The sequence below is a fragment of the Scyliorhinus canicula genome, chromosome 31, assembly GCF_902713615.1.
Source record: "Scyliorhinus canicula chromosome 31, sScyCan1.1, whole genome shotgun sequence".
In the NCBI taxonomy this organism is placed as follows: domain Eukaryota; kingdom Metazoa; phylum Chordata; class Chondrichthyes; order Carcharhiniformes; family Scyliorhinidae; genus Scyliorhinus; species Scyliorhinus canicula.
In genome coordinates this window covers 3,416,540-3,442,919 of record NC_052176.1, presented here as the reverse complement: position 1 = coordinate 3,442,919, position 26,380 = coordinate 3,416,540, and the positions used below count along the sequence as shown (strand labels likewise).

The 26,380-nt window shown below is 54.7% G+C and overlaps 2 protein-coding genes across 2 annotated transcripts in view; one reads left to right on the top strand and one right to left on the bottom strand.

Moving 5' to 3' along the window:
* The window catches only part of LOC119958822 (serine racemase-like), a 13,443-nt gene extending 10,341 nt beyond the window's left edge, over positions 1–3,102 (top strand). The window contains exons 3-4 of the mRNA XM_038787324.1: positions 15–232; positions 2,648–3,102. Of these exons, the coding sequence (XP_038643252.1) occupies positions 15–232; positions 2,648–2,857 (428 nt within the window). The 3' untranslated portion in view covers positions 2,858–3,102. The remainder of the gene's footprint in view (positions 1–14; positions 233–2,647) is intronic.
* A 4,441-nt stretch (positions 3,103–7,543) lies between these two features.
* LOC119958821 (solute carrier family 35 member F4-like) overlaps positions 7,544–26,380 on the bottom strand; it is a 19,953-nt gene continuing 1,116 nt past the window's right edge. Inside the window, exons 2-6 of the mRNA XM_038787323.1 lie at positions 25,096–25,315; positions 24,534–24,659; positions 20,327–20,519; positions 18,917–19,006; positions 7,544–8,126 (exon numbers count right to left, since the gene is read on the bottom strand). Coding sequence (XP_038643251.1) covers positions 7,855–8,126; positions 18,917–19,006; positions 20,327–20,519; positions 24,534–24,659; positions 25,096–25,315 — 901 coding nt within the window. The 3' untranslated portion in view covers positions 7,544–7,854. The remainder of the gene's footprint in view (positions 8,127–18,916; positions 19,007–20,326; positions 20,520–24,533; positions 24,660–25,095; positions 25,316–26,380) is intronic.

The following is a 26,380-nucleotide window of genomic DNA, read 5'->3' as shown; positions in this document are numbered from 1 at the left end:
CCCCCCCCCCCCGCGCCCTCAGGCACAGAGGCCAGAGGTCAAGATCTACGCGGCGGAACCGGAGAACGCGGACGACTGCTACCGGTCCAAGCAGACCGGCCGTCTGACCCCCAACGCCAGCCCCCCCGTGACGGTGGCCGACGCGGTGAAGACCAGCATCGGCGACGAGACCTGGCCCATCATCAGGGACCTGGTGGACGATGTGTTCACGGTCAGCGAGGAGGAGATCAAGGTACGCGCCGCCCGCGCGCCCCGAACTTCCCCCCCGCGCGTTCAGTCGCGCTGTTTCCGAACCTCTCCCTTAACACCTCCGCCCGCCCCAACCAACCAACCAATGCCCCCCCCCTCCCACGGCCAATTTGGGGGGCCATGCGGGACCGTCCACCAACGTGCGCCCCATCGGGGGGGGCGCTGACCCCCAAGTATTCTGTTCACTCCACGCGGGAGCCGGTCGCAACTCGGAGACTAAAATGGCGCACCCAATCGTGTCGGCCATGACGGGAGTCACCTGACTCAGAAGGTCAGGGGGTCGGAGAGTCCCCGCTCCAGAGAAATGACACCCGGGTCTGCAGAGCAGGCAGGAGCCATTCGGCCCCTTCTGCCGTGCTGGGGGTTTACTCTCCACTGAAAGGCTGTTCCATTTTTTTTATCCACTCCCCCCCCCCCCCCCCCCCCCCCCCAACCCCTCCCTTCTCCCTCGTATATTTATCTAGTTTCCCCTTAAGTACACCAGTGTTATTCATCCCCCCCACTCCCCATGGGAGCGAGTCCCACATTCTCCCCCACTCCCCGTGGGAGCGAGTCCCACATTCTCCCCCCACTCCCTATGGGAGCGAGTCCCACATTCTCCCCCACTCCCTGTGGGAGCGAGTCCCACATTCTCCCCCACTCCCTGTGGGAGCGAGTCCCACATTCTCCCCCACTCCCTGTGGGAGCGAATCCCACATTCTCCCCCCACTCCCCGTGGGAGCGAGTCCCACATTCTCCCCCACTCCCCGTGGGAGCCAGTCCCACATTCTCCCCCCACTCCCTGTGGGAGCGAGTCCCACATTCTCCCCACTCCCTGTGGGAGCGAATCCCACATTCTCCCCCCACTCCCCGTGGGAGCGAGTCCCACATTCTCCCCCACTCCCCGTGGGAGCGAGTCCCACATTCTCCCCCACTCCCTGTGGGAGAGAGTCCCACATTCTCCCAACTCCCCGTGGGAGCGAGTCCCACATTCTCCCCACTCCCCGTGAGAGCGAGTCCCACATTCTCCCCACTCCCTGTGGGAGCGAGTCCCACATTCTCCCCACTCCCCGTGGGAGCGAGTCCCACATTCTCCCCACTCCCTGTAGGAGCGAGTCCCACATTCTCCCCAATCTCTGTGGGAGCGAATTTCACATTCTCCCCACTCCCTGTGGGAGCGAGTCCCACATTCTCCCCCACTCCCCTGGGAGCGAGTCCCACATTCCCCCCCACTCCCTGTGGGAGCGAGTCCCACATTCCCCCCCACTCCCCGTGGGAGCGTGTCCCACATTCTCCCCACTCCCCGTGGGAGCGAGTCCCACATTCTCCCCCCCCTCCCTGTGGTAGCGAGTCCCACATTCTCCCCACTCCCCGTGGGAGCGAGTCCCACATTCGCCCCCACTCCCCGTGGGAGCGAGTCCCACATTCTCCCCCACTCCCCGTGGGAGCGAGTCCCACATTCTCCCCCACTCCCCGTGGGAGCGAGTCCCACATTCGCCCCCACTCCCCGTGGGAGCGAGTCCCACATTCTCCCCCACTCCCCGTGGGAGCGAGTTCCACATTCTCCCCCACTCCCTGTGGGAGCGAGTCCCACATTCTCCCCACTCCCCGTGGGAGCGAGTCCCACATTCTCCCCACTCCCCGTGGGAGCGAGTCCCACATTCTCCCCCACTCCCCGTGGGAGGGAGTCCCACATTCACCCCCACTCCCCGTGGGAGCGACTCCCACATTCTCCCCCACTCCCCGTGGGAGAGAGTCCCACATTCTCCCCCACTCCCCGTGGGAGCGAGTCCCACATTCTCCCCCACTCCCCGTGGGAGCGAGCCCCACATTCTCCCCCACTCCCCGTGGGAGCGAGTCCCACGTTCTCCCCCACTCCCTGTGGGAGCGAGTCCCACATTCTCCCCCACTCCCTGTGGGAGCGAGTCCCACTTCTCCCCCACTCCCTGTGGGAGCGAGTCCCACATTCTCCCCCACTCCCCGTGGGAGCGAGTCCCACATTCTCCCCCACTCCCCGTGGGAGCGAGTCCCACATTCTCCCCCCACTCTCTGGATGAAGACGTGTCTCCTGAATTTCCCAATTAGATTTCTCGATTGTCTCACGCTGACGCTCTCCAGTTTCTGCTCTTCTCCACGAGAGGTGACATTCTCTCCGTATCCGCTCTCTTAAAACCTTTCGGAATTTTAACGACCCCCCCCCCCCCATTACGTCACTGCCTCAGCCGCCTTTTACCGAGAGAGTTAGAGATCCCAGCCCCCTCGCTCCTTTCCTGATATCTCCGGGATCATCCTCCGCGGCACCAAACCCGCTGTGCGATACGGCCACCAGAACCGCGCGCAGCGTCGCCCCAGGCTGTGTTTCCCGGGGAGGCTGCGGTCGGCCTCGGTGTAAAACCGCGGCTCTTTTTCTCTTCCGCAGCGAGCCACGCGGCTGACGTGGGAGCGGGCGAAGCTGGTGATCGAGCCCACCGCGGGCATCGGGGTGGCGGTGGTCCTCTCCCGCCGGTTCCGCGCCCTGCCCGGCAGCCTGCGCAACGTCTGCGTGGTGCTGTGCGGCGGCAACGTGGACCTGGACTCCCTCGAGTGGCTCCGCCAGGGAGACGACGACGGGCAAGTGACCTCTGGGTGAACCCTGGGCTGGACAGAGGTCGCGCGGCAAGGAGATTCGTCCGAAAACAGCGCCAACGTGTGTGTGGGGGGTGTGGTGGTGCGAGATAGCCAACGGGAAATTAGCGGATGGAAGACGATAATCAATGGATGAAATGATTGTACAATGATTGTGCTTAATTGTGCGCTGGTGGAGGGAATTTTTAAAATTTTAGAGTATCCAATTCTTTTTTTTTCCCAAATAAAGGGCAATTTAGCGCGGCCAATCCACCTACCCTGTACAACATCTTTGGGTTGTGGGGGTGAAAACCACGCAGACACGGGGAGAATGTGCAAACTCCACACGGACGGTGACCCAGAGCCGGGGTCGAACCTGGGACCTCGGCGCCGTGAGGCAGCAGCGCTAACCACCGCGCCCACGTGCCGCCCATGGATAGAGGAAATTAATTGGGGTTTGATTTGACAGCATATAAGGAGGCCCGTGCCCCTTGAAAGGGTTATCCCCGCTTTTAGTTTATCCCTTTAATAATTTGTTGACATGGCAGCACGGTGGCGCAGTGGTTAGCACTGCTACCTCACGGCGCCGAGGTCCCAGGTTCGATCCCGGCTCCGGGTCACTGTCCTTGTGGAGTTTGCACATTCTCCCCGTGTCTGCGTGGGTTTCCCCACAACCCAAAGATGTGCAGGGTAGGTGGATTGGCCACGCTAAATTGACCCTTAATTGGAAAAAATAATTGGGTGCTCTAAATTTATATTTTAAAAAAAATAAAGACTGACTCATGGAGCTAGGCTGGGATTTGGGTTTGGCGCCATATGCTTGTAATCTTTCGTTCTGTCAATAAATGTACGACTGTGTAAAGATGGGCTCCAGTTCGATCCTTCACCTACTGGTGATTACATTTGGAGTACTGTGTGCAGTTCTGGTCGCCTCATTTTAGGAACGATGTGGAAGCTTTGGAAAAGGTGCAAAGGAGATTTACCAGGATGTTGCCTGGAATGGAGAGTAGGTCATACGAGGAAAGGTTGAGGGTGCTAGGCCTTTTCTCATTAGAACGGAGAAGGATGAGGGGCGACTTGATAGAGGTTTATAAGATGATCAGGGGAATAGATAGAGTAGACAGTCAGAGACTTTTTCCCCGGGTGGAACAAACCATTACAAGGGGACATAAATTTAAGGTGAATGGTGGAAGATATAGGGTGGGGATGTTAGAGGTAGGTTCTTTACCCGGAGAGTAGTGGGGGCATGGAATTCACTGCCTGTGGAAGTAGTTGAGTCGGAAACATTAGGGACCTTCAAGCGGCTATTGGATAGGTACATGGATTAGGGTAGAATAATGGAGTGTAGATTAATTTGTTCTTAAGGGCAACACGGTAGCATTGTGGATAGCATAATTGCTTCACAGCTCCAGGGTCCCAGGTTCGATTCCGGCTTGGATCATTGTCTGTGTGGAGTCTGCACATCCTCCCCGTGTGTGCGTGGGTTTCCTCCGGGTGCTCCGGTTTCCTCCCACAGTCCAAAGATGTGCAGGTTGGGTGGATTGGCCGTGCTAAATTGCCCTTAGTGTCCAAAATTCTATGATAATCTAATGATTGACCTAGGATAAAAGTTCGGCACAACATCGTGGGCCGAAGGGCCTGTTCTGTGCTGTATTTCTCTATTCTCTATGTACTGGCCTTCTGGGATATATTTAGAGAGTGAGAGACCTGAAGGATGGCTAGATCAGAGAAGAAAATATTCAGAGAAGAGGATGTTTCCACTGGGTAGGAGAGACTAGCACCTCAGGCCACAGCCTCAGACTGAAGGGACGTTCCTTCAAAACGGAGATGAGGAGGAATTTCTGCAGCCAGAGGGGGGTGAATCTGTGGAACTCTTTGCCGCAGAAGGCTGCAGAGGCCAAATCACTGAGTGTCTTTAAGACAGAGATAGATAGGTTCTTGATCAATAAGGGGATCAGCGGTTATGGGGAGAAGGCAGGAGAATGGGGATGAGAAAATATCAGCCATGATTGAATGGCGGAGCAGACTCGATGGGCCGAATGGCCTCATTCTGCTCCTGTGTCTGATGGGTCTTATAAACAGAGGCGTTCAAAACCTTGAGTGGTTTTGTGACAGAATCAATAGGGGGAAACCTTTCCTGTTGGTAGAAGGGTCGTTGCCTGGGAGGTGGGGGAGAATCGGGTTAGGGACCAATAAAAATTTGTTTCAAATAGATAAAGTTTGAGATTTAAGACATTTACTAAGTGAACAAAGTCGCAAGATTTCATGGGTGCTGAGCAAAGCAAAAACAAACGTTACTGACAAGTTCAGAAAGGTAAAACAATTTTACAACGTGTACCTTGTACTCGAACATTCAGGGTAAGTGTGAGGTACGTGTGAATTAACGGGCAAACTCTGGTCACATACAACACTCAACAGTATAAAAGACAGACGCAACCAAGACAGAGTCCACGGATTTCTCAAGTCGCCCAGACATCAGGAAACACCGAGTCTTAACAGTCTCGTCGAAAACTCAGTCTCTAGAGGGATTCCCAGATTCACCCTCAAAGATCGCTCCACGTAATTTTTTCCAAATGTCTCGCTGCCACTCATGGCTTTAGCAATGGCCCCCGTCACAGGATTTCAAAGAACAAAGAAAAGTACAGCACAGGTACAGGCCCTTCGGCCCTCCAAGCCTGGGCCGACCATGCTGCCCGTCTAAACTAAAATCTTCAACACTTCCTGGGTCCGTATCCCTCTATTCCCATCCTATTCATGTATTTGCCAAGATGCCCCTTAAATGTCACTATCGTCCCTGCTTCCACCACCTCCTCCGGCAGCGAGTTCCAGGCTCCCACTACCCTCTGTGTAAAAAAACTTGCCTCATACATCTCCTCTAAGCCTTGCCCCTCGCACCTTAAATCTATGCCCCCTAGTAATTGACCCCTCTACCCTGGGGAAAAGCCTCTGACTATCCACTCTGTCTATGCCCCTCATAATTTTGTAGACCTCTATCAGGTCGCCCCTCAACCTCCGTCGTTCCAGTGAGAACAAACCGAGTTTATTCAACCTCTCCTCATAGCTAATGTCCTCCATACCAGGCAACATCCTGGTAAATCTCTTCTGCACCCTCTCTAAAGCCTCCACATCCTTCTGGTAGTGTGGCGACCAGAATTGAACACTATACTCCAAGTGTGGCCTAACTAAGGTTCTATACAGCTGCAACATGACTTGCCAATTCTTATACTCAATGCCCCGGTCAATGAAGGCAAGCATGCCGTATGCCTTCTTGACTACCTTCTCCACCCGTGTTGCCCCTTTCAGTGACCTGTGGACCTGTACACCTAGATCTCTCTGACTGTCAATACTCTTGAGGGTTCTACCATTCAGTGTCTCTTCCCTACCTGCATTAGACCTTCCAAAATGCGCTACCTCACATTTGTCCGGATTAAACTCCATCTGCCGTCTTAACCGGGACCTATTTCCGTCCCTCTTGTCTCTCTGGCACTCAAAAAGAGCCGTGCAATGACCCGCGAACCGATCTGGGTACCTACCAAAACACTCCCAGAGGGTGCCACCCTTGTTACCCAATGCAACATGCCTCCTAAATCCTGAACCTTGAACGTGGCAGTCTCCGCAGACTGCTACTTTAACGCCCGGGGAGCAAAGAGCCCGACGAGGCGATTGACGGAAGGAGCAGCGGTAACGCGAGGGCGTGGGGGCGGCAGATTGGCTCTCGAAGGGAGATTCGATCCCGGCTCTGGGTCGCTGTCCATGTGGAGTTTGCACATTCTCTCCCCGTGTTTGCGTGGGTTTCGCCCCCCACCACCCAAAGATGTGCAGGGTTAGGTGGATTGGCCAACGCTAAATTGCCCCTCAATTGGAAAATTGAATTGGGCCCTCTAAATTTATAAACCAAAAAGAATCACGGCTAATCTAATTCAACTCCCCCCTTCTCTCCTGCTCCCCAGTGCCTCGTAGATCTTTTTGGTTCCAGGGGAACTATTGATCTCGGCCTCGATGGCTGAACTGGGCAGAGGAGATATTAATTGGCTCAGTGCTGGGATCCTGTCACTACCGATAGGTACGTGGATCTGTAAATCAATGTCTGCCAAGCCGACACCCCAGAAAAAACACCCTGCTGGAATAAATGTTTTCTTCCATTTTGAGATGATAACGGTCTTATTCCATGCGTACAGTCCTGTGTCGGACCATTTTGGGTTCAGTATCCCTCCCCCTGCCCCCCCGCCAGGCCGTGATTAGAGGCTCTTCTCTACCTCCTTTTGTGAACGCGCGCTCTCTCTTCGCAACCAGCGAGGGAGCACGGTGGTTAGCACTGTTGCTTCACAGCGCCAGGGTCCCGGGTTCGATTCCCGGGCTTGGGTCACTGTCTGTGCACGCTCTCTCCCCATTAACACTGCGACGAAGTTACTGTGAAAATCCCCTCGTCGCCACACTCCGGCGCCTGTTCGGGTACACGGAGGGAGAATTCAGAATGTCCGATTCGCCCAACAAGCACGTCTTTCGTGCTTTTAGCTGTTTAGCTCACTGGGCTAAATCGCTGGCTTTGAAAGCAGACCAAAGCAGGCCAGCAGCACGGTTCGATTCCCGTAACAGCCTCCCCGAACAGGCGCCGGAATGTGGCGACTAGGGGCTTTTCACAGTAACTTCATTTGAAGCCGACTCGCGACAATAAGCCATTTTCATTTCATTTTCATTTTCATTTCGGGAATTGTGGGAGGAAACCCACGCAGACACGGGGGAGAACGTGCAGACTCCGCCACAGACAGTGACCCGAGACGGGAGTCGAACCCGGGACCCTGGCGCTGTGAAGCAACAGTGCATGTGTAAATCGTAAATGCCTCGACTATATCGCTCTTAATACGTCAATCCAGCCTAGCCTAGGAAGTGTCTTAACAAATTGTATTCTCCCGCGATTTTAAGGGCGCAGAGGGTTTTGTACACAGAGAGTTAAGGGTTTTTGTTACAGGGCGATGATCTTCGTCAGACAGCTCGGCATGGCGTTGGAGGCCTCGTTGGCCCCTACGCTGTGGCGGGCTCCGAGCGGCTCCAACTGGGGGCCGAGGCGCCCACTCCGGCAGCCCTGCCCCGCCCTCCAACCACCGGCGCCTCGGCCCCCTCGGGCCCCGGCTCCTCCTTGGCCGTCTCCCCCCTGAGCTTGTTCAGGAGCTCCGCGGCGATCGAGTCCCATTCCTCCGGCAGGAGCAGCAGCAGAAAAGCGAGGCAGAGGACAAGTAGGGCGGCTGGCCTCACCTCGCCCAGGCTCGGTGGCGTGCCGCAGTAAACGTCGACGACTGGAGGAAAGGTGCGGGAGAGAGAGAGAGAGAGAGGGTGAACTCGTAGAATACATCACTTTTGTTTGTACCACACCGCGTCATACCTGGCGCCTGTAAGTGACCGAATTCTACCCTTGCGAATGCCATCCTCCACTGACTGCACTTTCTGGTCAAATCACCCTGATCAGGAGACGGTTCTGTAGTTTCGTTCACGGGTTCTGTTTGCCATAGTTTTGTCGTTTGTTTGGGTCGTTTACAGCACAGAAGGAAGCCATTCGGCCCATCGTGTCCGCACCGGCCTCCCCCGCCCCCCCCCCCCCCCCAAAAGAGCTCGTCCCATCCTCTAGCCCAATTGCCCTCTAAATGAATCCCTTTCAAATGCACATCCAGCTCCCGTTTGAAACCTCCGATGGAATCCGCTACTCTCCACAGGCGGGGCATTGCAAACCATAAAAAATGTTGGAGTAAAGAAGTCTCTCCTCACCCCACACCCAGCTCTCTTGCTGTCTATCTTTAAATTGTGACCCCCCCTCCCCACCCCGCCTCGTTACTGACATACCAATGAGTGGAAACAGTTTGGGGAAACTTTTTTAAAAAATAGACACTGTAGACTGTTTGCTCTTCGGAAACGCAACTGAACTTTAAAAACCCTCAGTCATCACTGCCTCCTCCTCTCTCCGGAAAGGAGAATTCCACAGACTTAACGATTGGCTTAAGGTAAATATAATAGCCCTCATCTCCGTATTAAATGGGAGACCCCCTTATTTTTAAACAGTCACCCCCCTCGTTCTGATCTCTCTGACAAGGGGGAACATCTTCTCAGCATACGACCTGTCAAGCGCCCTCAGGATCTTTTATGTTTCAATAAGATCACCTCGCAATCTTCTAAATTCCGCTCCTCAGGATATCTCGTGAGAATACCTTCGTAAAAATAAAACAACAATTGGTACTGCAAGGGAAGAGAGTGCCGATTTGTTGGAAAGTGGATTCTCCATGGAAGGATGTGCTGAGGCCTTGGAAAGGGTGCAGACGAGGTTCACAAGAATGATCCCTGGAATGAAGAGCTTGTCGTATGAGGAACGGTTGAGGACTCTGGGTCTGTACTCGGAGTTTAGAAGGATGAGGGGAGGGATCCTATTGAAACTTACAGGATACTGCGAGACCTGGATAGAGTGGACGTGGAGAGGATGTTTCCACTTGTCGGAAAAACTAGAAGCAGAGGACACCATCTCAGACTGAAGGGACCATCCCTTAAAACAGAGATGAGGAATTTCTTCAGCCAGAGGGTGGTGAATCTGTGGAACTCTTTGCCGCAGAAGGCTGTGGAGGCCAAATCACTGAGTGTCTTTAGGACAGAGATAGATAGGTGCGTGATTAATAAGGGGGTCAGAGGTTATGGGGAGAAGGCAGGAGAATGGGGATGAGAAAATATCAGCCGTGATTGAATGGCGGAGCAGACTCGATGGGCCGAGTGGCCTAATTCTGCTCCTATGGTCTTATGGTAGAGGTATTGCCTTGGGGAACTGATGATGGCCGACAGGTTTTTTTTTAACATTTAGAGTATCTAATTTGTTTTCCAATGAAGGGGCAATTTAGCGTGGCCAATCCACCTACCCATCTTTTTGGGTTGGGGGGGGGGGGGTGAGACCTACACAGACATGGGGAGAACGTGCAAACTCCACAACGGACAGTGACCCGGGGCCGGATTCGAACCCGGGTCCTTGGCACCGCGAGGCAGCAGTGCTAACCGCCGCGCCACAGGTTAAGCGGAGAGTTAACCGGAGACGGCCACCTTTGAGGTTCTACTTTTTGACTTAGCCCCCAGCCGCTCATAATCCCCGAGCAGAAACTCTTCCCTGGATCTGCCGCTGGTGTCCGACGTGGACCACGTCCCACTGGGTCCTCCGACGTGCTCCACTCCAGCCCCAAGCAGGTGCCCTGAGACCAGGCGAGCAACATTTCAGTCTGAGCTCTCGCACTCGTCTACAGTGAACTGCGCCTGTACTCCATACACCCCCGACTACACGGCCACTACATTCCTATTTACCCCCCCCCCCCTCGCCTGAATGGTGCCCTGGTCAGTCCACTCATAGAAATATAGAAGATAGGAACAGGAGGAGGCCATTCGGCCCATCGAGCATGCTCCGCCATTCATCATGGTCATGGTTGACCATCCAACCTGATCCCCCCCCCCCCCCCCCCCCCATATATCCTTTGATCCCTTTAGCCCCCAGAGCTGTATCTAATTCCTTCTTGAAAAAAACGATTTAGCACATTTAGGGGCTGGTTTAGCACAGTGTGCTAAATCGCTGGCTTTGAAGGCAGGCCGGCAGCACGGTTCAATTCCCGGACCAGCCTCCCCGAACAGGCGCCGGAATGCGGCGACTAGGGGGCTTCTCACAGCAACTTCATTTGAAGCCTCCTCGTGGCAATAAGCCATTTTCCTTTCATTTCATTTTAGCCTCAACTACTTCCCGTGGTAGCGAACTCCACACGTCCACTGGGTGAAGTATTTTCGCCTCATTTCTGCCCCAAATGATCTACCCCGCATCCTCAGACCGTGACACCCTGGTCCTGGACTCCCCCACCATTGGGAACGTCCGTCCTGCATCTACCCTGTCTCGTCCTGCTAGACATTTATAGATCTCAGGGCGGCACGGTGGCGCAAGTCGTTGGCCCTGCTGCCCCACGGCGCCGAGGTCCCAGGTTCGATCCCGGCTCTGGGTCACAGTCCGTGTGGAGTTTGCACATTCTCCCCCGTGTCTGCGTGGGTTTCGCCCCCACAACCCAAAGATGGCAGCACGGTAGCATGGTGGTTAGCATAAATGCTTCACAGCTCCAGGGCCCCAGGTTCGATTCCCGGCTGGGTCACTGTCTGTGCGGAGTCTGCACGTCCTCCCCGTGTGTGCGTGGGTTTCCTCCGGGTGCTCCGGTTTCCTCCCACAGTCCAAAGATGTGCGGGTTAGGTGGATTGGCCAGGCTAAATTGCCCTTAGTGTCCTAAAAAATAAGGTTAATGGGGGTTGTTGGGTTACTGGTATAGGGTGGATACGTGGGCTTGAGTAGGGTGATCATTGCTTGGCACAACATCGAGGGCCAAAGGGCCTGTTCTGTGCTGTACAGTTCTAATGTGCAGGGTAGGTGGATTGGCCACGCTATATTGCCCCTTAATTGGGAAAGATTAATCGGATACTCTGCAGCACAGTACAGGTCCTTCAGCCCACGATGTTGTGCCGGCCATTTATCCTAATCGAAGACCAACCTAACCTACACCCCTTCAATTTCCTGCTGTCCATGTGCCTGTCTAAGAGTCGCTTAAATGTCCCCAATGACTCTGACTCCACCACCTCTGCTGGCAGTGCATTCCACACACCCACCACTCTCTGTGTAAAGAACCGACCTCTGACATCTCCCCTATACCTTCCTCCAATCACCTTCAAATTATGTCCCCTCGTGACAGGCATTTCCGCCCTGGGGAAAAGTCTCTGGCTCTATCCATGCCTCTCATCACCTTGTACACCTCTATCAAGTCACCTCTCGGCCTTCTTCGCTCCAGTGAGAAAGGCCCTAGCTCCCTCAACCTTTCTTCATAAGACATGCCCTCCAGTCCAGGCAGCATCCTGGTAAATCTCCTCTGTACCCTCTCCGAAGCATCCACATCCATCCCATAATGAGGCAACCAGAACTGGACACAATATCCCAAGTGTGGTCTAACCAGGGTTTTATAAAGCTGCAGCAAAACCTCGCGGCTCTTAAACTCAATCCCCCTGTTAATGAAAGCCAACACGCCGTACGTCTTCTTAACAACCCTATCAACCTGGGTGGCAACTTAGAGGGATCTATGCACGTGGACCCCAATATCCCTCTGTTCCTCCACACTTCCAAGAATCCTGCCTTTAACCCTGTATTCAGCATTCAAATTCCACCTTCCAAAATGAATGACTTCACGTTTATCTGGGTTGAACTCCATCTGCCCCTTCTCAGCCCAGCTCTGCATCCTGTCAATGTCCTGCTGTAACCTGCAACAACCCTCAACACTATCTACAACTCCCCCAACCTTCATGTCATCGGCAAACTTACTAACCCACCCTTACGCTTCCTCATCTAAGTCATTTATAAAACCCACAAAGAGCAGAGATCCCAGAACAGATCCCTGCGAGACACCACTGGTCACCGACCTCCAGGCGGAATACTTTCCATCCACTACCACTCGCTGTCTTCTTTCGGCCAGCCAATTCTGTATCCAGACAGCCAAATTTCCCTGTATCCCATGCCCCCTAACTTTCTGAATGAGCCTACCATGGGGAACTTTATCAAACGCCTTCCTGAAATCCATATACACCACATCCACTGCCTGACCTTCATCAATGTGTCTCGTCACATCCTCAAAGAATTCAGTGAGGCTTGTGAGGCTTGGGCGGCCAGGTAGCATAGTGGTCAGCACAGTTGCTTCACAGCTCCAGGGTTCCAGGTTCGATTCCCGGCCGGGTCACTGTCTGTGCGGAGTCTGCACGTCCTCCCCCCCCCCGTGTCTGGGTGGGTTTCCTCCGGGTGCTCCCGTTTCCTCCCACAGTCCAAAGATGTGCGGGTTAGGTGGATTGGCCGTGCTAAATTGTCCCTTAGTGTCCAAAAAAGGTTAAGTGGGGGTTACTGGGTAACGGGGATAGGATTAGATATGTGGGTTTGGGTAGGGTGCCCTTTTTAAGGGCCGGTGCAGACTCGATGGGCTGAATGGCCTCCTGCAGTGTAAATTCTATGGTTCTATGACCAGTGCCTGCACCGCCACGCTTCGGTCTGCTTCACTCGCCATAGCATCCCTCTTCCATCAGGCACTTCCCCCAGTAGCAGGGGCTGGTTTAGCACAGTGGGCCAAACAGCTGGCTTGTATTGCAGAGCAAGGCCAGCAGCGCGGGATCAATTCCCGTACCAGCCTCCCCGAACAGGTGCCGGAATGTGGCGACTAGGGGCTTTTCGCAGTAACTTCATTTGAAGCCGAATCGTGACAATAAGCGATTATTATTCTTGTTATTACCTGCCCCTCACAAAAGCCATGCTGACTGTCTTTAATCAAACTATGTTTTTCTAAATAACCAGAAACCCTGGGCGCTTGGATTTGGTGAAGGGTTCATTAGATGGGTAAGGCTGCTATATGAGGCCCCGATGGCGTGTGTGGCCACGAATAGGAGGAGGTCGGAGTACTTCCGGCTTTACCGAGGGACCAGGCAGGGTTGCCCCTTGTCCCCCTTGTTGTTTGCACTGGCAATCGAGCCGCTGGCGATGGCACTGAGAGATTCAGAGAGGTGGAGAGGCTTGGTGCGAGGTGGAGAGGAACATAGGGTGTCGTTGTATGCCGACGACCTGTTACTGTATGTGGCGGACCTGGTGGGAGGGATGCCGGGGGTGATGGAGTTACTAGCCAAGTTTGGGACCTTCTCAGGTTATAAATTAAACTTAGGCAAGAGCGAGGTGTTTGTGGTGCACCCTGGAGACCAGGAGGAAGGAATTGGTAGGCTCCCGCTTAGGCGGGCAGGGGAGAGCTTTAGGTACCTGGGGGTGCAAGTGGCCAGGGACTGGGGGACTTTCCACAAGCATAACTTTACCAGACTGGTAGATCAGATGGAGGAGGAGTTCAGGAGGTGGGACATGCTGCCATTGTCGTTGGCGGGGAGGGTGCAGTCCGTCAAAATGACAGTGCTTCCGAGGTTCTTGTTCCTTTTTCAGTGCCTGCCCATATTTATCCCCAGGGCCTTTTTTAGGAGAGTGACCGGCAGTATTCTGAGCTTTGTGTGGGCACATGGGACTCCGAGAGTGAGGAGGGTGTTCCTGGAGCGAGGAAGGGATAGAGGCGGGCTGGCGCTGCCCAACCTTCTGGGGTACTATTGGGCAGCCAATGTGTCAATGGTGCGTAAATGGGTGATGGAGGGGGGAGGGGCGGCGTGGAAAAGAATGGAGATGGCGTCATGTAGAGGTACGAGCCTGGGTGCCATGGTAACGGCACCGTTGCCGCTCTCCCCCAAGAGGTTTACCACGAGCCTGGTGGGGACGGCGACCCTAAGAATCTGGGGACAGTGGAGACGGCATCGGGGGGAAACAGGGGGCTCGATGGAGGCTCCACTGGGTGGCAACCATCTGTTCATCCCGGGGAACACGGATGGGGGATTCAGGGGATGGCAAAGGGCGGGCATCAGCAAACTGAGGGATCTGTTTATTGGCGGGAGGTTTGCGGGCCTGGGGGAACTGGAAGATAAATTTGGCCTTCCCCAGGGGAACATGTTCAGATACCTGCAGGTAAAGGCGTTTGCTAGGCGACAGGTAGAGGGATTCCCTTTGCTGCCCTCGCAGGGGACGATGGACAGAGTGCTTTCGGGGGTGTGGGTAGGAGAGGGGAAGGTGTCTGACATCTATAAGGTAATGCAGGAGGTGGAGGAGTCGTCAGTGGAGGAGCTGAAGGCTAAATGGGAGGAGGAACTCGGGGAGCAGATAGAGGACGGGACTTGGGCGGAGGCCTTGGAGAGAGTCAACTCTTCCTCCTCATGTGCGAGGCTTAGTCTCATCCAATTTAAGGTGCTGCACCGGGCCCACATGTCCGGGACTAGGATGAGTAGGTTCTTCGGGGGTGAGGACAGGTGCACCAGGTGTTCGGGGAGTCCTGCGAACCACGCTCATATGTTCTGGGCATGCCCAGCACTGGAAGAATTCTGGAAGGGGGTGGCGGGGACGGTGTCGAGGGTGGTTGGATCCAGGGTCAAACCAGGGTGGGGACTCGTGATTTTTGGGGTTGGGGTGGAGCCGGGAGTGCAGGAGGCGAAAGAGGCCGGTGTCCTGGCCTTTGCGTCCCTAGTAGCCCGGCGAAGGATTCTGCTACAGTGGAAGGATGCGAGGCCCCCAAGCGTGGAGACCTGGATCAGTGACATGGCGGGATTTATAAAATTGGAAAAGGTCAAATTTGCCCTGAGAGGATCAATACAAGGGTTCTATAAACGATGGCAGCCTTTTCTGGACTTCCTGGCTCAGAGATAGGTAACTGGGTCAATAGCAGCAGCAACCCGGGGCGGGGGGGGGGGGGGGGGGGGGTGCATTATTGTAGTGTTTATTCTGTAACTTTATAGTGTGTTAATTTGCGTTGTTGTTAAAATGCTGGGTTGTTCGTGGGGATGGGGCGAATGTATACGATTGTTAATATTATTGTTATTTTCGGTATTTTACTAAGGTGCGTTATTGTTGTATAAAATCAAAATTTCTCAATAAAAATTATTTAAAAAAAAAAGAAACCCTGGGCGCAATTCTCCGCACTCACGACGGTGCGGAGAATAGCGGGGGTCGTAAATTTTTACGGCCACGCTGGTCTGACGCCCTCCCGCTATTCTCCCCCCCCCCCCCCACGCCCGACTCCCAACACGAATCGCTGCCGCCGTTTTTTTACGGCGAGCAGCGATTCTCAGCTGGCTGATGGGCCGAATTCCAAGCCCTTTACGGCCGTTTTTACGAACGGCAAACACACCTGGTCTGGCCGTTCGTAAAAACGGCCGTAAAGTCCCGATCTTGGCAACCATGGCACCGATTGGCACGGCAGTACCACGGCTGTATCACTTCGCGGGGCGGCTGAGGGGCATCCCGGCCCGCGCATGCGCGGGTTTCGCGCAAATGCGCGATGACGTCATCCGCGCATGCGCGGGTTGGAGTCTTCCAATCCGCGCATGCGCGGCTGACGTCATGTGACGCGTCAGCCGGCGCAAACTCTGGCAAGCGGGCTTAACGAAATTCGTTAAGCCCGCGATGCCGGAGTTCACGGCCGCGGCATGCTAGCCCCGACCGGGGACCAGAATCGGTTCCCGGTCGGGGAGGGGGAGGCTGGCGTCAAACCCGCCCGGTTTTGACGCCAGCCGTACGATTTCTCCCTGTCTGGGAGAATCGCGCCCCCTATCTCTCAGAATCCTTTCCAATATTTTGCTCACAACAGACGTAAGATTGACTGGTCTGTAATTCCCTGGGATTTCCCTATTCCCTTTCTTGAACAGGGGAACACCATTCGCCTCCCTCCAATCATCCGGTACTACTCCAGTGGAGAGTCAGGACGCAAAGATCATCGCCAACGGCGCAGCAATCTCCTCCCTCGCTTCACGTAGCAACCTTGGGTATATCCCATCAGGCCCAGGGGATTTATCTATCCTGATGCTTTTCAAAGTTTCCAGCACATCCTCCTTCTTAATCTCAACCTGTTCGAGTCTGCTAACCCAGCTCACACCTGGTTCTATCCATCTCAATACACCACTCCCAATACCATGTACTTTAATTTAATCTCTACCCCCCCCCCTCCTCCCCAACAGTGCTCCGGCCCAGAGTGGCCGAGCGGCCGTAAAAAGAAACCAGAGTTCCGCTGGTGCCGTTCTAACCTGCTCTCAGCCCCGCGGGACCTTGGCATTGAAGGGTCGGGTGGCGGCCTGTGGCGAGGGAGAGTGGGGGGGGGGAGGCCTCCGATGTGGCCTGGCCCGCGATCGGGACCCACCGATCAGCGGGCCGGCCTCTCTGTCTCCCGGCCTCCTTTCTTCCGCGCTGGTGCCTGTACTCCTGCGCCATGTTGGGTTGAGGCCGGCGCGGACAAGGGAGACACCGCGCATGCGTGGAAATCGCGCCGGTGGGTCTGCGCTTGCCCGGGTTCGCGCCGTACGCACTGCGCATGCGCGCATCCCCCAGCGCCCATTCCACGGCCGGATCAGCAGCTGGAACGGCATGAACCGCTCCAGCGCCGTGCTGGCCCACTGTAGGGGCCAGAATTGCTGATCCTGGGGCCGTGTTGACGCCGTCGAGAAACGCGACGGCGTTCTCGACGATGTCAACACAGCCTCAGGATCAGAGAATCCCACCCTAGATATTTTTAAGTTGCCCCGAATCATCTCTGTTTGTTGTGGACGCTGTAGACTGAGGTCGTGCTCAGTTTAAATAGAATCTGTAGCCAGTTTATGGTAGGGATAGGTTTAAATGGACTATTCAGAATATTTGCCACAATTTAAATAGACTCTGTAGACTGTTAGCTGCAGTGTACAGATTAAATAGTCTCCGGAGACTCTTTGCTGCTGTGTACAGTTTAAATAGACTCTGTTGACTGTTTCACTGTGCAGATTAAATAGACTCTGTAGACTTAACTGCAGTGTACAGTTTAAATAAACTCTGTGGACTGTTTGCTGTTGTGTACAGTTTAAATAGACTCTGTAGACTGTTTGCTGTTGTGTAGTTTAAATAGACTCTGTAGACTGTTTGCTGTTGTGTAGTTTAAATAGACTCTGTAGACTGTTTGCTGTTGTGTAGTTTAAATAGACTCTGTAGACTGTTTGCTGTTGTGTAGTTTAAATAGACCCTGTAGACTGTTTGTTGCAGTGTACAGTTTAAATGGACTCCGTAGACTGTTTAAATAACTCTGCAGACCATTTGCTGTAGAGTACAGTTTAGAAAGGACTCTGCAGACTGTTTGCTATTGTGTACAGTTTAAATAGACTCTGTAGACTGTTTGCTGTTGTGCACAGTTTAAATAGACGCTGTAGACTTTGTTGCAGTGTGCAGTTTAAATAGACTCTGTAGACTGTTTGCTGCAGTGGGCTGTTTAAATAGACCCTGTAGACTGCTGTTTAAATAGACTCTGTAGACTGTTTGCTGCAGTGGGCTGTTTAAATAGACCCTGTAGACTGCTGTTTAAATAGACTCTGTAGACTGTTTGCTGCAGTGGGCTGTTTAAATAGACTCTGTAGACTGTTTGCTGCAGTGGGCTGTTTAAATAGACTCTGTAGACTGCTGTTTAAATAGACTCTGTAGACTGTTTGCTGCAGTGGGCTGTTTAAATAGACCCTGTAGACTGCTGTTTAAATAGACTCTGTAGACTGTTTGCTGCAGTGGGCTGTTTAAATAGACCCTGTAGACTGCTGTTTAAATAGACTCTGTAGACTGTTTGCTGCAGTGGGCTGTTTAAATAGACCCTGTAGACTGCTGTTTAAATAGACTCTGTAGACTGTTTTCTGCTGTGTGGAGTTCAAATAGACTCTGAAGACTGTTTTTGTGTGTGCCATTTAAACAGACTCTGGACTGTTAGCTGCAGTGGCCAATTTTAAAAGGCTCTGTAGACTGTCTGGCTCCCTGTTCAAATGGACTTTCTAGCCTGTTTGTGGCTGGGGATACATTTAAGTAGGCTCTGTGAATGTTTGCTGCAGTGTGATGTTGAAATAGACTCTGTGGACTGTTAGCTGCAGCACACTGTCTCGTTAGTTTACCTGGTAAATTATCGTTGCTTGTTGAAAAATGGACTGTCTGCTGTGAGTGCTACCTGAAGCCAGGAGCAAGAACCTTGCTTAATGCTACCCTCTCCCCAATTAGAACATAGAACAGTACAGCACAGAACAGGCCCTTCGGCCCTCGATGTTGTGCCGAGCAATGATCACCCTACTCAAACCCACGTATCCACCCTATACGCGTAACCCAACAACCCCCCCCTTAACCTTACTTTTATTAGGACACTACGGGCAATTTAGCATGGCCAATCCACCTAACCCGCACATCTTTGGACTGTGGGAGGAAACCGGAGCACCCGGAGGAAACCCACGCACACACGGGGAGGAACGTGCAGACTCCGCACAGACAGTGACCCAGCCGGGAATCGAACCTGGGACCCTGGAGCTGTGAAGCATTTATGCTAACCACCATGCTACCGTGCTGCCCCCTACTTAGAAAGTAGGAGGTCAATTGTAGCCCTAATTAATGCCCCATACGAAGATGCGATATGTCATGTGCTGTACACGGAGGGTGACGCTGATGTGGCCTTACCAGCATTTACAGGTACGCTCAGAAATACTCCCAATGACACCAGGGCAGGGAAAGTTACAGCAGCTCCACAGTTAATGAGGACGTTGAACACTGGAGGACAGACAAAAACATCTTGGATCAGTGCCCACACCCATCCATTAAATCAACTGACACTCCAGCCAGCATCACAGGGGCACAGGAACAACACTAAACCCTCTACACTGTCCCCATCAAACACTCCCAGGACAGGTACAGCACGGGGTTAGATACAGAGTAAAGCTCCCTCTGCACAGTCCCCATCAAACACTTCGAGGGCAGGTACAGCACAGGGTTAGATACAGAGTAAAGCTCCCTCTACACTGTCCCCATCAAACACTCCCAGGACAGGTACAGCACGGGGTTAGATACAGAGTAAAGCTCCCTCTACACTGTCCCCATCAAACACTCCCAGGACAGGTACAGCACGGGGTTAGATACAGAGTAAAGCTCCCTGTACACTGTCCCCATCAAACACTCCCAGGACAGGTACAGCACGGGGTTAGATACAGAGTAAAGCTCCCTCTGCACTGTCCCCATCAAACACTCCCAGGGCAGGTACAGCACGGGGTTAGATACAGAGTAAAGCTCCCTCTACACTGTCTCCATCAAACACTCCCAGGACAGGTACAGCACGGGGTTAGATACAGAGTAAAGCTCCCTCTACACTGTCCCCATCAAACACTCCCAGGACAGGTACAGCACGGGGTTAGGTACAGAGTAAAGGTCCCTCTACACTGTCCCCATCAAACACTCCCAGGACAGGTACAGCACAGGGTTAGATACAGAGTAAAGCTCCCTCTACACTGTCCCCATCAAACACTCCCAGGACAGGTACAGCACGGGGTTAGATACAGAGTAAAGCTCCCTCTACACTGTCTCCATCAAACACTCCCAGGACAGGTACAGCACAGGGGTTAGATACAGAGTAAAGCTCCCTCTACACTGTCCCCATCAAACACTCCCAGGACAGGTACAGCACGGGGTTAGATACAGAGTAAAGCTCCCTCTACACTGTCCCCCATCAAACACTTCCAGGACAGGTACAGCACGGGGTTAGATACAGAGTAAAGCTCCCTCTACACTGTCCCCATCAAACACTCCCAGGACAGGTGCAGCACGGGGTTAGATACAGAGTAAAGCTCCCTCTACACTGTCCCCATCAAACACTCCCAGGGCAGGTGGTCTAGCTGTACCCTCCCGTGCCCCTTATGCAGCTCTCTCACAAGCTCTCACGCAGCCTCAGAGCGAGCGGTGCCTGATGTGTCCTGCTCAGCAGACCTAGTATCACGACGAGGCAGTCGTCGGGTTTTAGCTCCCCCCCCCCCCCCCCCCCCCCCCCCCCCCGGTCTCTTTGATCCCAGACGGGAGGAGGCGACGCCGATATACACCTACCCAGGAGGAGAGCTGCCAGCCCGCACAGTTGGTCCCAGGGCACGTCCCTAGCGGAGGGCCAGTGTTCCACCCTGGTGACGTAGAGGACGACGGGGATCCAGCTGAGGAAGAGGAGGTCAAAGGCGCCCAGGGCCGAAAGGTAGAGGGCTACTCCGCCACACCGCACGCGGCCGAGGAGAAGCTTAAACAGGACCTGCGGGGCGGAAACACAGCGGGTTAATCCGGATAAAATTCCCCCTGTGAGATATCCAACCAAGAACCCACTTGCCCTGTCGCCCCCTTGACAGGAGGGACTGGCACTACAGCGGGATTGTCCCATCTCGCCAGTGAGGAGACCAGAAACCGTTCCTCGCTCTCCTTACTTAAGGAAGGATGAAATTGTGCGGGAAGCAGGTGTGGAGAAGGTTGACCTGGCGGATTGGCCGGTATGAAGGGGTCAACTCCCCCCCCCCCCCCCCCGAGGAAATACCCCATTAAATCATCAAAATAATCTTTATCCGTGTCGCAAGTAGGCTTACATTAACACTGCGATGAAGTTACTGTGAAAATCCCCTCGTCGCCACATTCCGGCTCCTGTTCGGGTGCACGGAGGGAGAATTCATAATGTCCAATTCACCCAACAAGCACGTCTTTCGGGACTTGTGGGAGGAAACCGGAGCGCCCGGAGGAAACCCACGCAGACACGGGGGGGGGGGGGGGGAGAACGTGCAGACTCCGCACAGACTGTGAACCAAGGCCAGGGATCGAACCCGGGAGCCTGGCGTTGTGAAGCAACAGTGCAAACCACTGTGCCATCGTGCCGCCCATTAGGAACGCAAGAGTGGGCCATTCAGCCCCTCTAACCTGCTGAGGAATTCCGAAGGCTCCCTGCCCCTCCGACTGGAAAAATTGCTCCTCCTCTCAGTGTTAAACAACCGCTGGCTTATTCTGAGACTGTGCTCCCCGGTTCCAGAATTCCCCCCACTATTACAATCCCAGACCAGACCCCAACAGCGACTTGGTCACAGGATCGAAACCCCAATATTTTAGTTTATTTGTGAGACTGTGCGGAAAAGAATGATTCGCTCCTGGAGTAATTGCATGAAGAAAAATAGGGCTTTAGTTATTCCGAAAACAAAACTTCATTATGGGGCAGAGGTGCACAGTTTACATTGTGCATACGCGCTGAGGAGGGTTCGAATCCGGCCTGGGTTCCTGTCCGTGTGGAGTTTATTCGAACCGTGTCTGGGGTGGGTTTAACCCACAACCCAAAGTTGTGCAGGAATAGGTGGTTGACCATTTCTAAATTGCCCCTGGGATTGGCAAAAATAAAAAAATGGACACTCAAGATTTATAAAAAAAAAAAAAAAACGCATTGACATACGACTTAACTGTTGAGGAATATAGCTCACCCCCCCCCCCCCCGGGTAATACTGCAAAGCCATTACCATACTAATGACCCATCTCCGGGGACTAAAGAGAAACATTTAAGTAAACGATACCAAAGCAGACACCCCGGCGCCAGAGGAGACTAGAACAAAGCCGGCCAACGGCTACCCAGGGCCCGCCCAGCAATCAGGGCAGCCACCCCTTTATTGGAGGAAATGATCAGGATACGGTCCAATTAATTGGGGCCAAGTTCAAGGCCCGCCCAAAAGCGCGCAAAGTTGGATATAAGAAGAAGCCCCCAAGAGAGAATCGCTCTTCTTGGCCTTGGCTCTCAGCGACGAGAGACCTGCCCAGCAGCTGCACCAGAACAAGTAAGTCCAAAGTCAACGCACGCTACGGGACAGACGCTCCTAGCTACTATTCCGTACCAGCTCGACCCCGACAGCCTCAGAACCGGACAACGGCCATTGTCCCTCTGACTGAGTGGGCGCCCGAAGCTAAGTATAGGCTTTAGTAGTAGTGATAGTTTAGTTGGTAGAGTTTTGCGCATGAGTATATTTGACTGTGTGTGTACATAAATGAGCATTGATTTCGAACTTACTAACTGGTATATCGAGTCTTTGATCAGTATTCGGTTTTGAACCTTGTGGCGGTATCAGAAAGATACCTGGCAACTCTTGAGCAAACGTAATTAGAATCAAGGAAGGCGGCCATATTAACCTCCATTAACAGAGCCAATTAGAGAGAGAACATAACGAGCTACACTTCTAAACATTCAATGAAGCAAAGTCCGCACGCACGTAGCCCAAATGCCACTTATTAATACAATTAATATTCAGCGGCTGACAGGTTTATTCAGAAAGTCCCTGCAAGAGAAGCTTCCAAGTAATGTAATTAAAAACCCTGGTGTAGGATGCATACGGGCAGTATGTCTGTTAAAGCTGTGATTAAGGGGCCGTAAAAGTGAGGTAATCATTCGTTTTAACCATTTACCTCTTTACAGCTAGATGGCCAATGGAGCATTGTTTTGATTTTGGAGGATCCCTGGGGATTAGCTAATTTATGAGGGATGATGCGTGGTCCTGGATAACCAGGTCGAGGGGCATCGTAATTGGGAGGAGGGCAAAGAATGCCGTATGTAATTAAGGGGTGGAGGCTGATCTATCTGTAGTTTTGCTGTTTGCCATAAGGGGCGTTATGTGGGCGCGTTGCCCAGCAGGGGTCACTGCGCTCAGCATCAGGAGAGGTAGCCCCGATTCACAGCTGACCTGGGTCAGCTTTAACAAACCTTCCTCCACCCCCCCTCCACCAACTCCCAACCACGTGCATTCCCAGTTCGAAGCCCTGACTCAGAAGCTGGTGACTTCAGGTGGCGCCCCAGCGACTCAAACACGCAACCCAGGCCCACCCTCCCAGCGGCAGCACGGACTGGGTGCTGCACTGTCGGACGAGCCATCTTTGGGAGGCGAGGTTCAACAGAGGCCTCACCACACCCTCACCTCCTCACCCCAGGGCGAGTACAGGGGGCGCGAAGAAGGGGCGAGTATTGGGGCGAGGAAGGGTCGAGTATTGGGGGGCGAGGAAGGGGCGAGTATGGGGGGGCGAGGAAGGGGTGTGTATTGGGGGCGAGTACAGGGGGCGCGAAGAAGGGGCGAGTATTGGGGCGAGGAAGGGGCGAGTATGGGGGGGAGGAAGGGGCGAGTATTGGGGGCGAGGAAGGGTCGAGTATTGGGGGCGAGGAAGGGGGGGCGAGGAAGGGGCGAGTATTGGGGCGAGGAAGGGTCGAGTATTGGGGGCGAGGAAGGGGTGAGTATTGGGGGCGAGGAAGGGGCGAGTATTGGGGGCGAGGAAGGGGCGAGTATTGGGGGGTGAGGAAGGGGCGAGTATTGGGGACGAGGAAGGGGCGAGTATTGGGGGGCGAGGAAGGGGCGAGTATTGGGGGCGAGGAAGGGGCGAGTATTGGGGGGGCGAGGAAGGGGCGAGTATTGGGGGGGTGAGGAAGGGGCGAGTATTGGGGGCGAGGAAGGGGCGAGTATTGGGGAGGCGAGGAAGGGGCGAGTATTGGGGGGGCGAGGAAGGGGCGAGTACGGGGAGGCGAGGAAGGGGCGAGTATTGGGGGGGGTGAGGAAGGGGCGAGTACGGAGGGGCGAGGAAGGGGCGAGTATTGGGGGGGCGAGGATGGGGCGAGTATTGGGGGGGGGCGAGGAAGGGGCGAGTATTTGGGGGGGAGGAAGGGGCGTGTACGGGGGGGGTGAGGAAGGGGCGAGTACGGGGGGGGGCGAGGAAGGGGCGAGTCCGGGGGGGGGCCGAGGAAGGGGCGAGTATGGGGGGGGCAAGGAAGGGGCGAGTATGGGGGGCGAGGAAGGGGCGAGTCCGGGGGGGGGGCCGAGGAAGGGGCGAGTCCGGGGGGGGGGCCGAGGAAGGGGCGAGTACGGGGGGGAGCGAGGAAGGGGCGAGTACGGGGGGCGAGGAAGGGTCGAGTATTGGGGGGGCGAGTCCGGGGGGGGCGACGAAGGGGCGAGTACGGGGGGGTGGTGAGGAAGGGGCAAGTACGGGGGGGGCGAGGAAGAGGCGAGTCCGGGGGGGGGCGAGGAAGGGGCGAGTACGGGGGGGAGCGAGGAAGGGGCGAGTACGGGGGGCGAGGAAGGGTCGAGTATTGGGGGGGCGAGGAAGGGTCGAGTATTGGGGGGGCGAGGAAGGGGCGAGTCCGGGGGGGGGGGGGCGAGGAAGGGGCGAGTACGGAGAGGACGATGAGGAAGGGGCGAGTACGGAGAGGACGATGAGGAAGGGTCGAGTACGGAGAGGACGATGAGGAAGGGTCGAGTATAGGTGATCTCACCTTGTACAGGGCGGAGGTGGATGCCGATCCCACGACGAAGGCCACGCCCACGATGGAATCGCGGTGGAAGCCGTCCGCGTAGGCGATCATCACGATGCCGGTGATGGAAAGGATTGCAGCCACAATCTGTGGGGCAAGCGGAGAGGGGATAAAGCGTTTCCAGCGGCCACGTCCCCCCCCTCCCCCCCCCCACCCCCACCCCCACCCCCACCTTGAATGGTCCAACCCGAACATTCCCTGCGGGAACGAATCCCAACGAGCTTCACCAGCACGGCCCACCGTGTCTGGCACGACCGTCCGAGCACCCATCTACCCACAGAATGGCATCCGTTGAATCCCCGCAGTGCAGAAGGAGGCCATTCGGCCCATCGGGTTCTGCACCCGCCCCCCCCAAATGATCACGTCGATCCAGGCCCACTCCCCTAGGCCCCGTCGCCGTTTGCGGCCAAACCTGTCGCCCGGGGCCTCGGGAGTGGGCCTCGAAACCCGCAACAGCCTCTCCCGACCCGCAGGCGGGGGGGGGTGCCCTGCCCACCCCCATCGTGCCATCAGGCAGCCTTACCCGGACGCCCATGAACCTCTCCTTCAGCGCGATCCAGGAGAGGAGGAAGACGAAGGCGCTGTTGCTGCAGAAGAGGGCGGAGGCGTCGGTGGCGCTGATGGTCCGCAGCGCCATCAGGTACAGGTAGTTGGTGAGCGTCCAGAGGATGGACAAGGGGGCTGCCTGCTTCAGCAGTGCCCTGAGCGAGACAGCACCCTCACTGAGGAACCAACTACATTCGCTGTGGAGGGGGTGGGAAGGAAAGAGAGACTCGGTTAACGGCTGTTGCTGTGACTACACCAGCGGGCTACCAGTTTCTACCGAACTTGATCTCCCTGTAAAAAGAGACGTGTCGCGGAAGTTTTTCACCTTCCACTCAGCAGGACGAAATTTCAGTACCTCGCAACGATTTGGACCGCAGTACAAACCCCAACAATTGGTTGGGAAGTCAGAACGTGGTCAAGCCATTGCGCCTCTTTCTGGGACCGGGGACCCCCTAGTTGGGGCAGCACAAGTGGGTCGCACTGTGGCTTCACAGCTCCAGGGTCCCAGGTTCGTTTCCGCGCTGGGTCACTGTCGGTGCGGAGTCTGCACGTTCTCCCCGTGTGTGCGTGGGTTTCCTCCGGGTGCTCCGGTTTCCTCCCACAGTCCAAAGACGTGCAGGTTGGGTGGATTGGCCGTGATAAATTGCCCCTTAGTGTCCAAAAAAAAGGTTGGGAGGGGTTATTGGGTTACGGGGATAGGGTGGAAGTGAGGGCTTCAGTGGGTCGGTGCAGACTTGATGGGCCGAATGGCCTCCTTCTGCATTGTATGTTCTATGTCCCCTGTCGCTATGTTCTCCGTAGCAACAGCCCTAGCCAATTGGAGTCAGGTCGGTGACCAATTTTCGAATCGCGTTTGAAATTTGCCATTCCTGCCTTTGCCCCGATGTGTTGAGGCCGGATAGGTGCGGCACGCCGCTCTTTTCAGGAACGTTATCGGACTATGAGAGACAGAAGTCTCTCTCCGGGAGGGATTTCTGACGTTCTTTCCCAGCCCGAGCCGAGGTGACTCCCAAACCACTGTGCCAATGTGTTTGAGGTCCTCCTAACTGCCCCGGAATGGATGCAGCAAGTTGCAGCAGACAACCCGGGTTGGCGCTCAATGCCAACTTTACCAGTGGTCCCCACACCTTGTAAAATGTGGTCACGCAACTTTTGGGCTGTGTGAACATGTGTGTGTAAATGGAAGTGTGTGTGTATACGTGTCTGTGGGCGTGTATACGTGTCTGTGGGTGTGTGTATATGTACATGTGCGTATAGGTGTC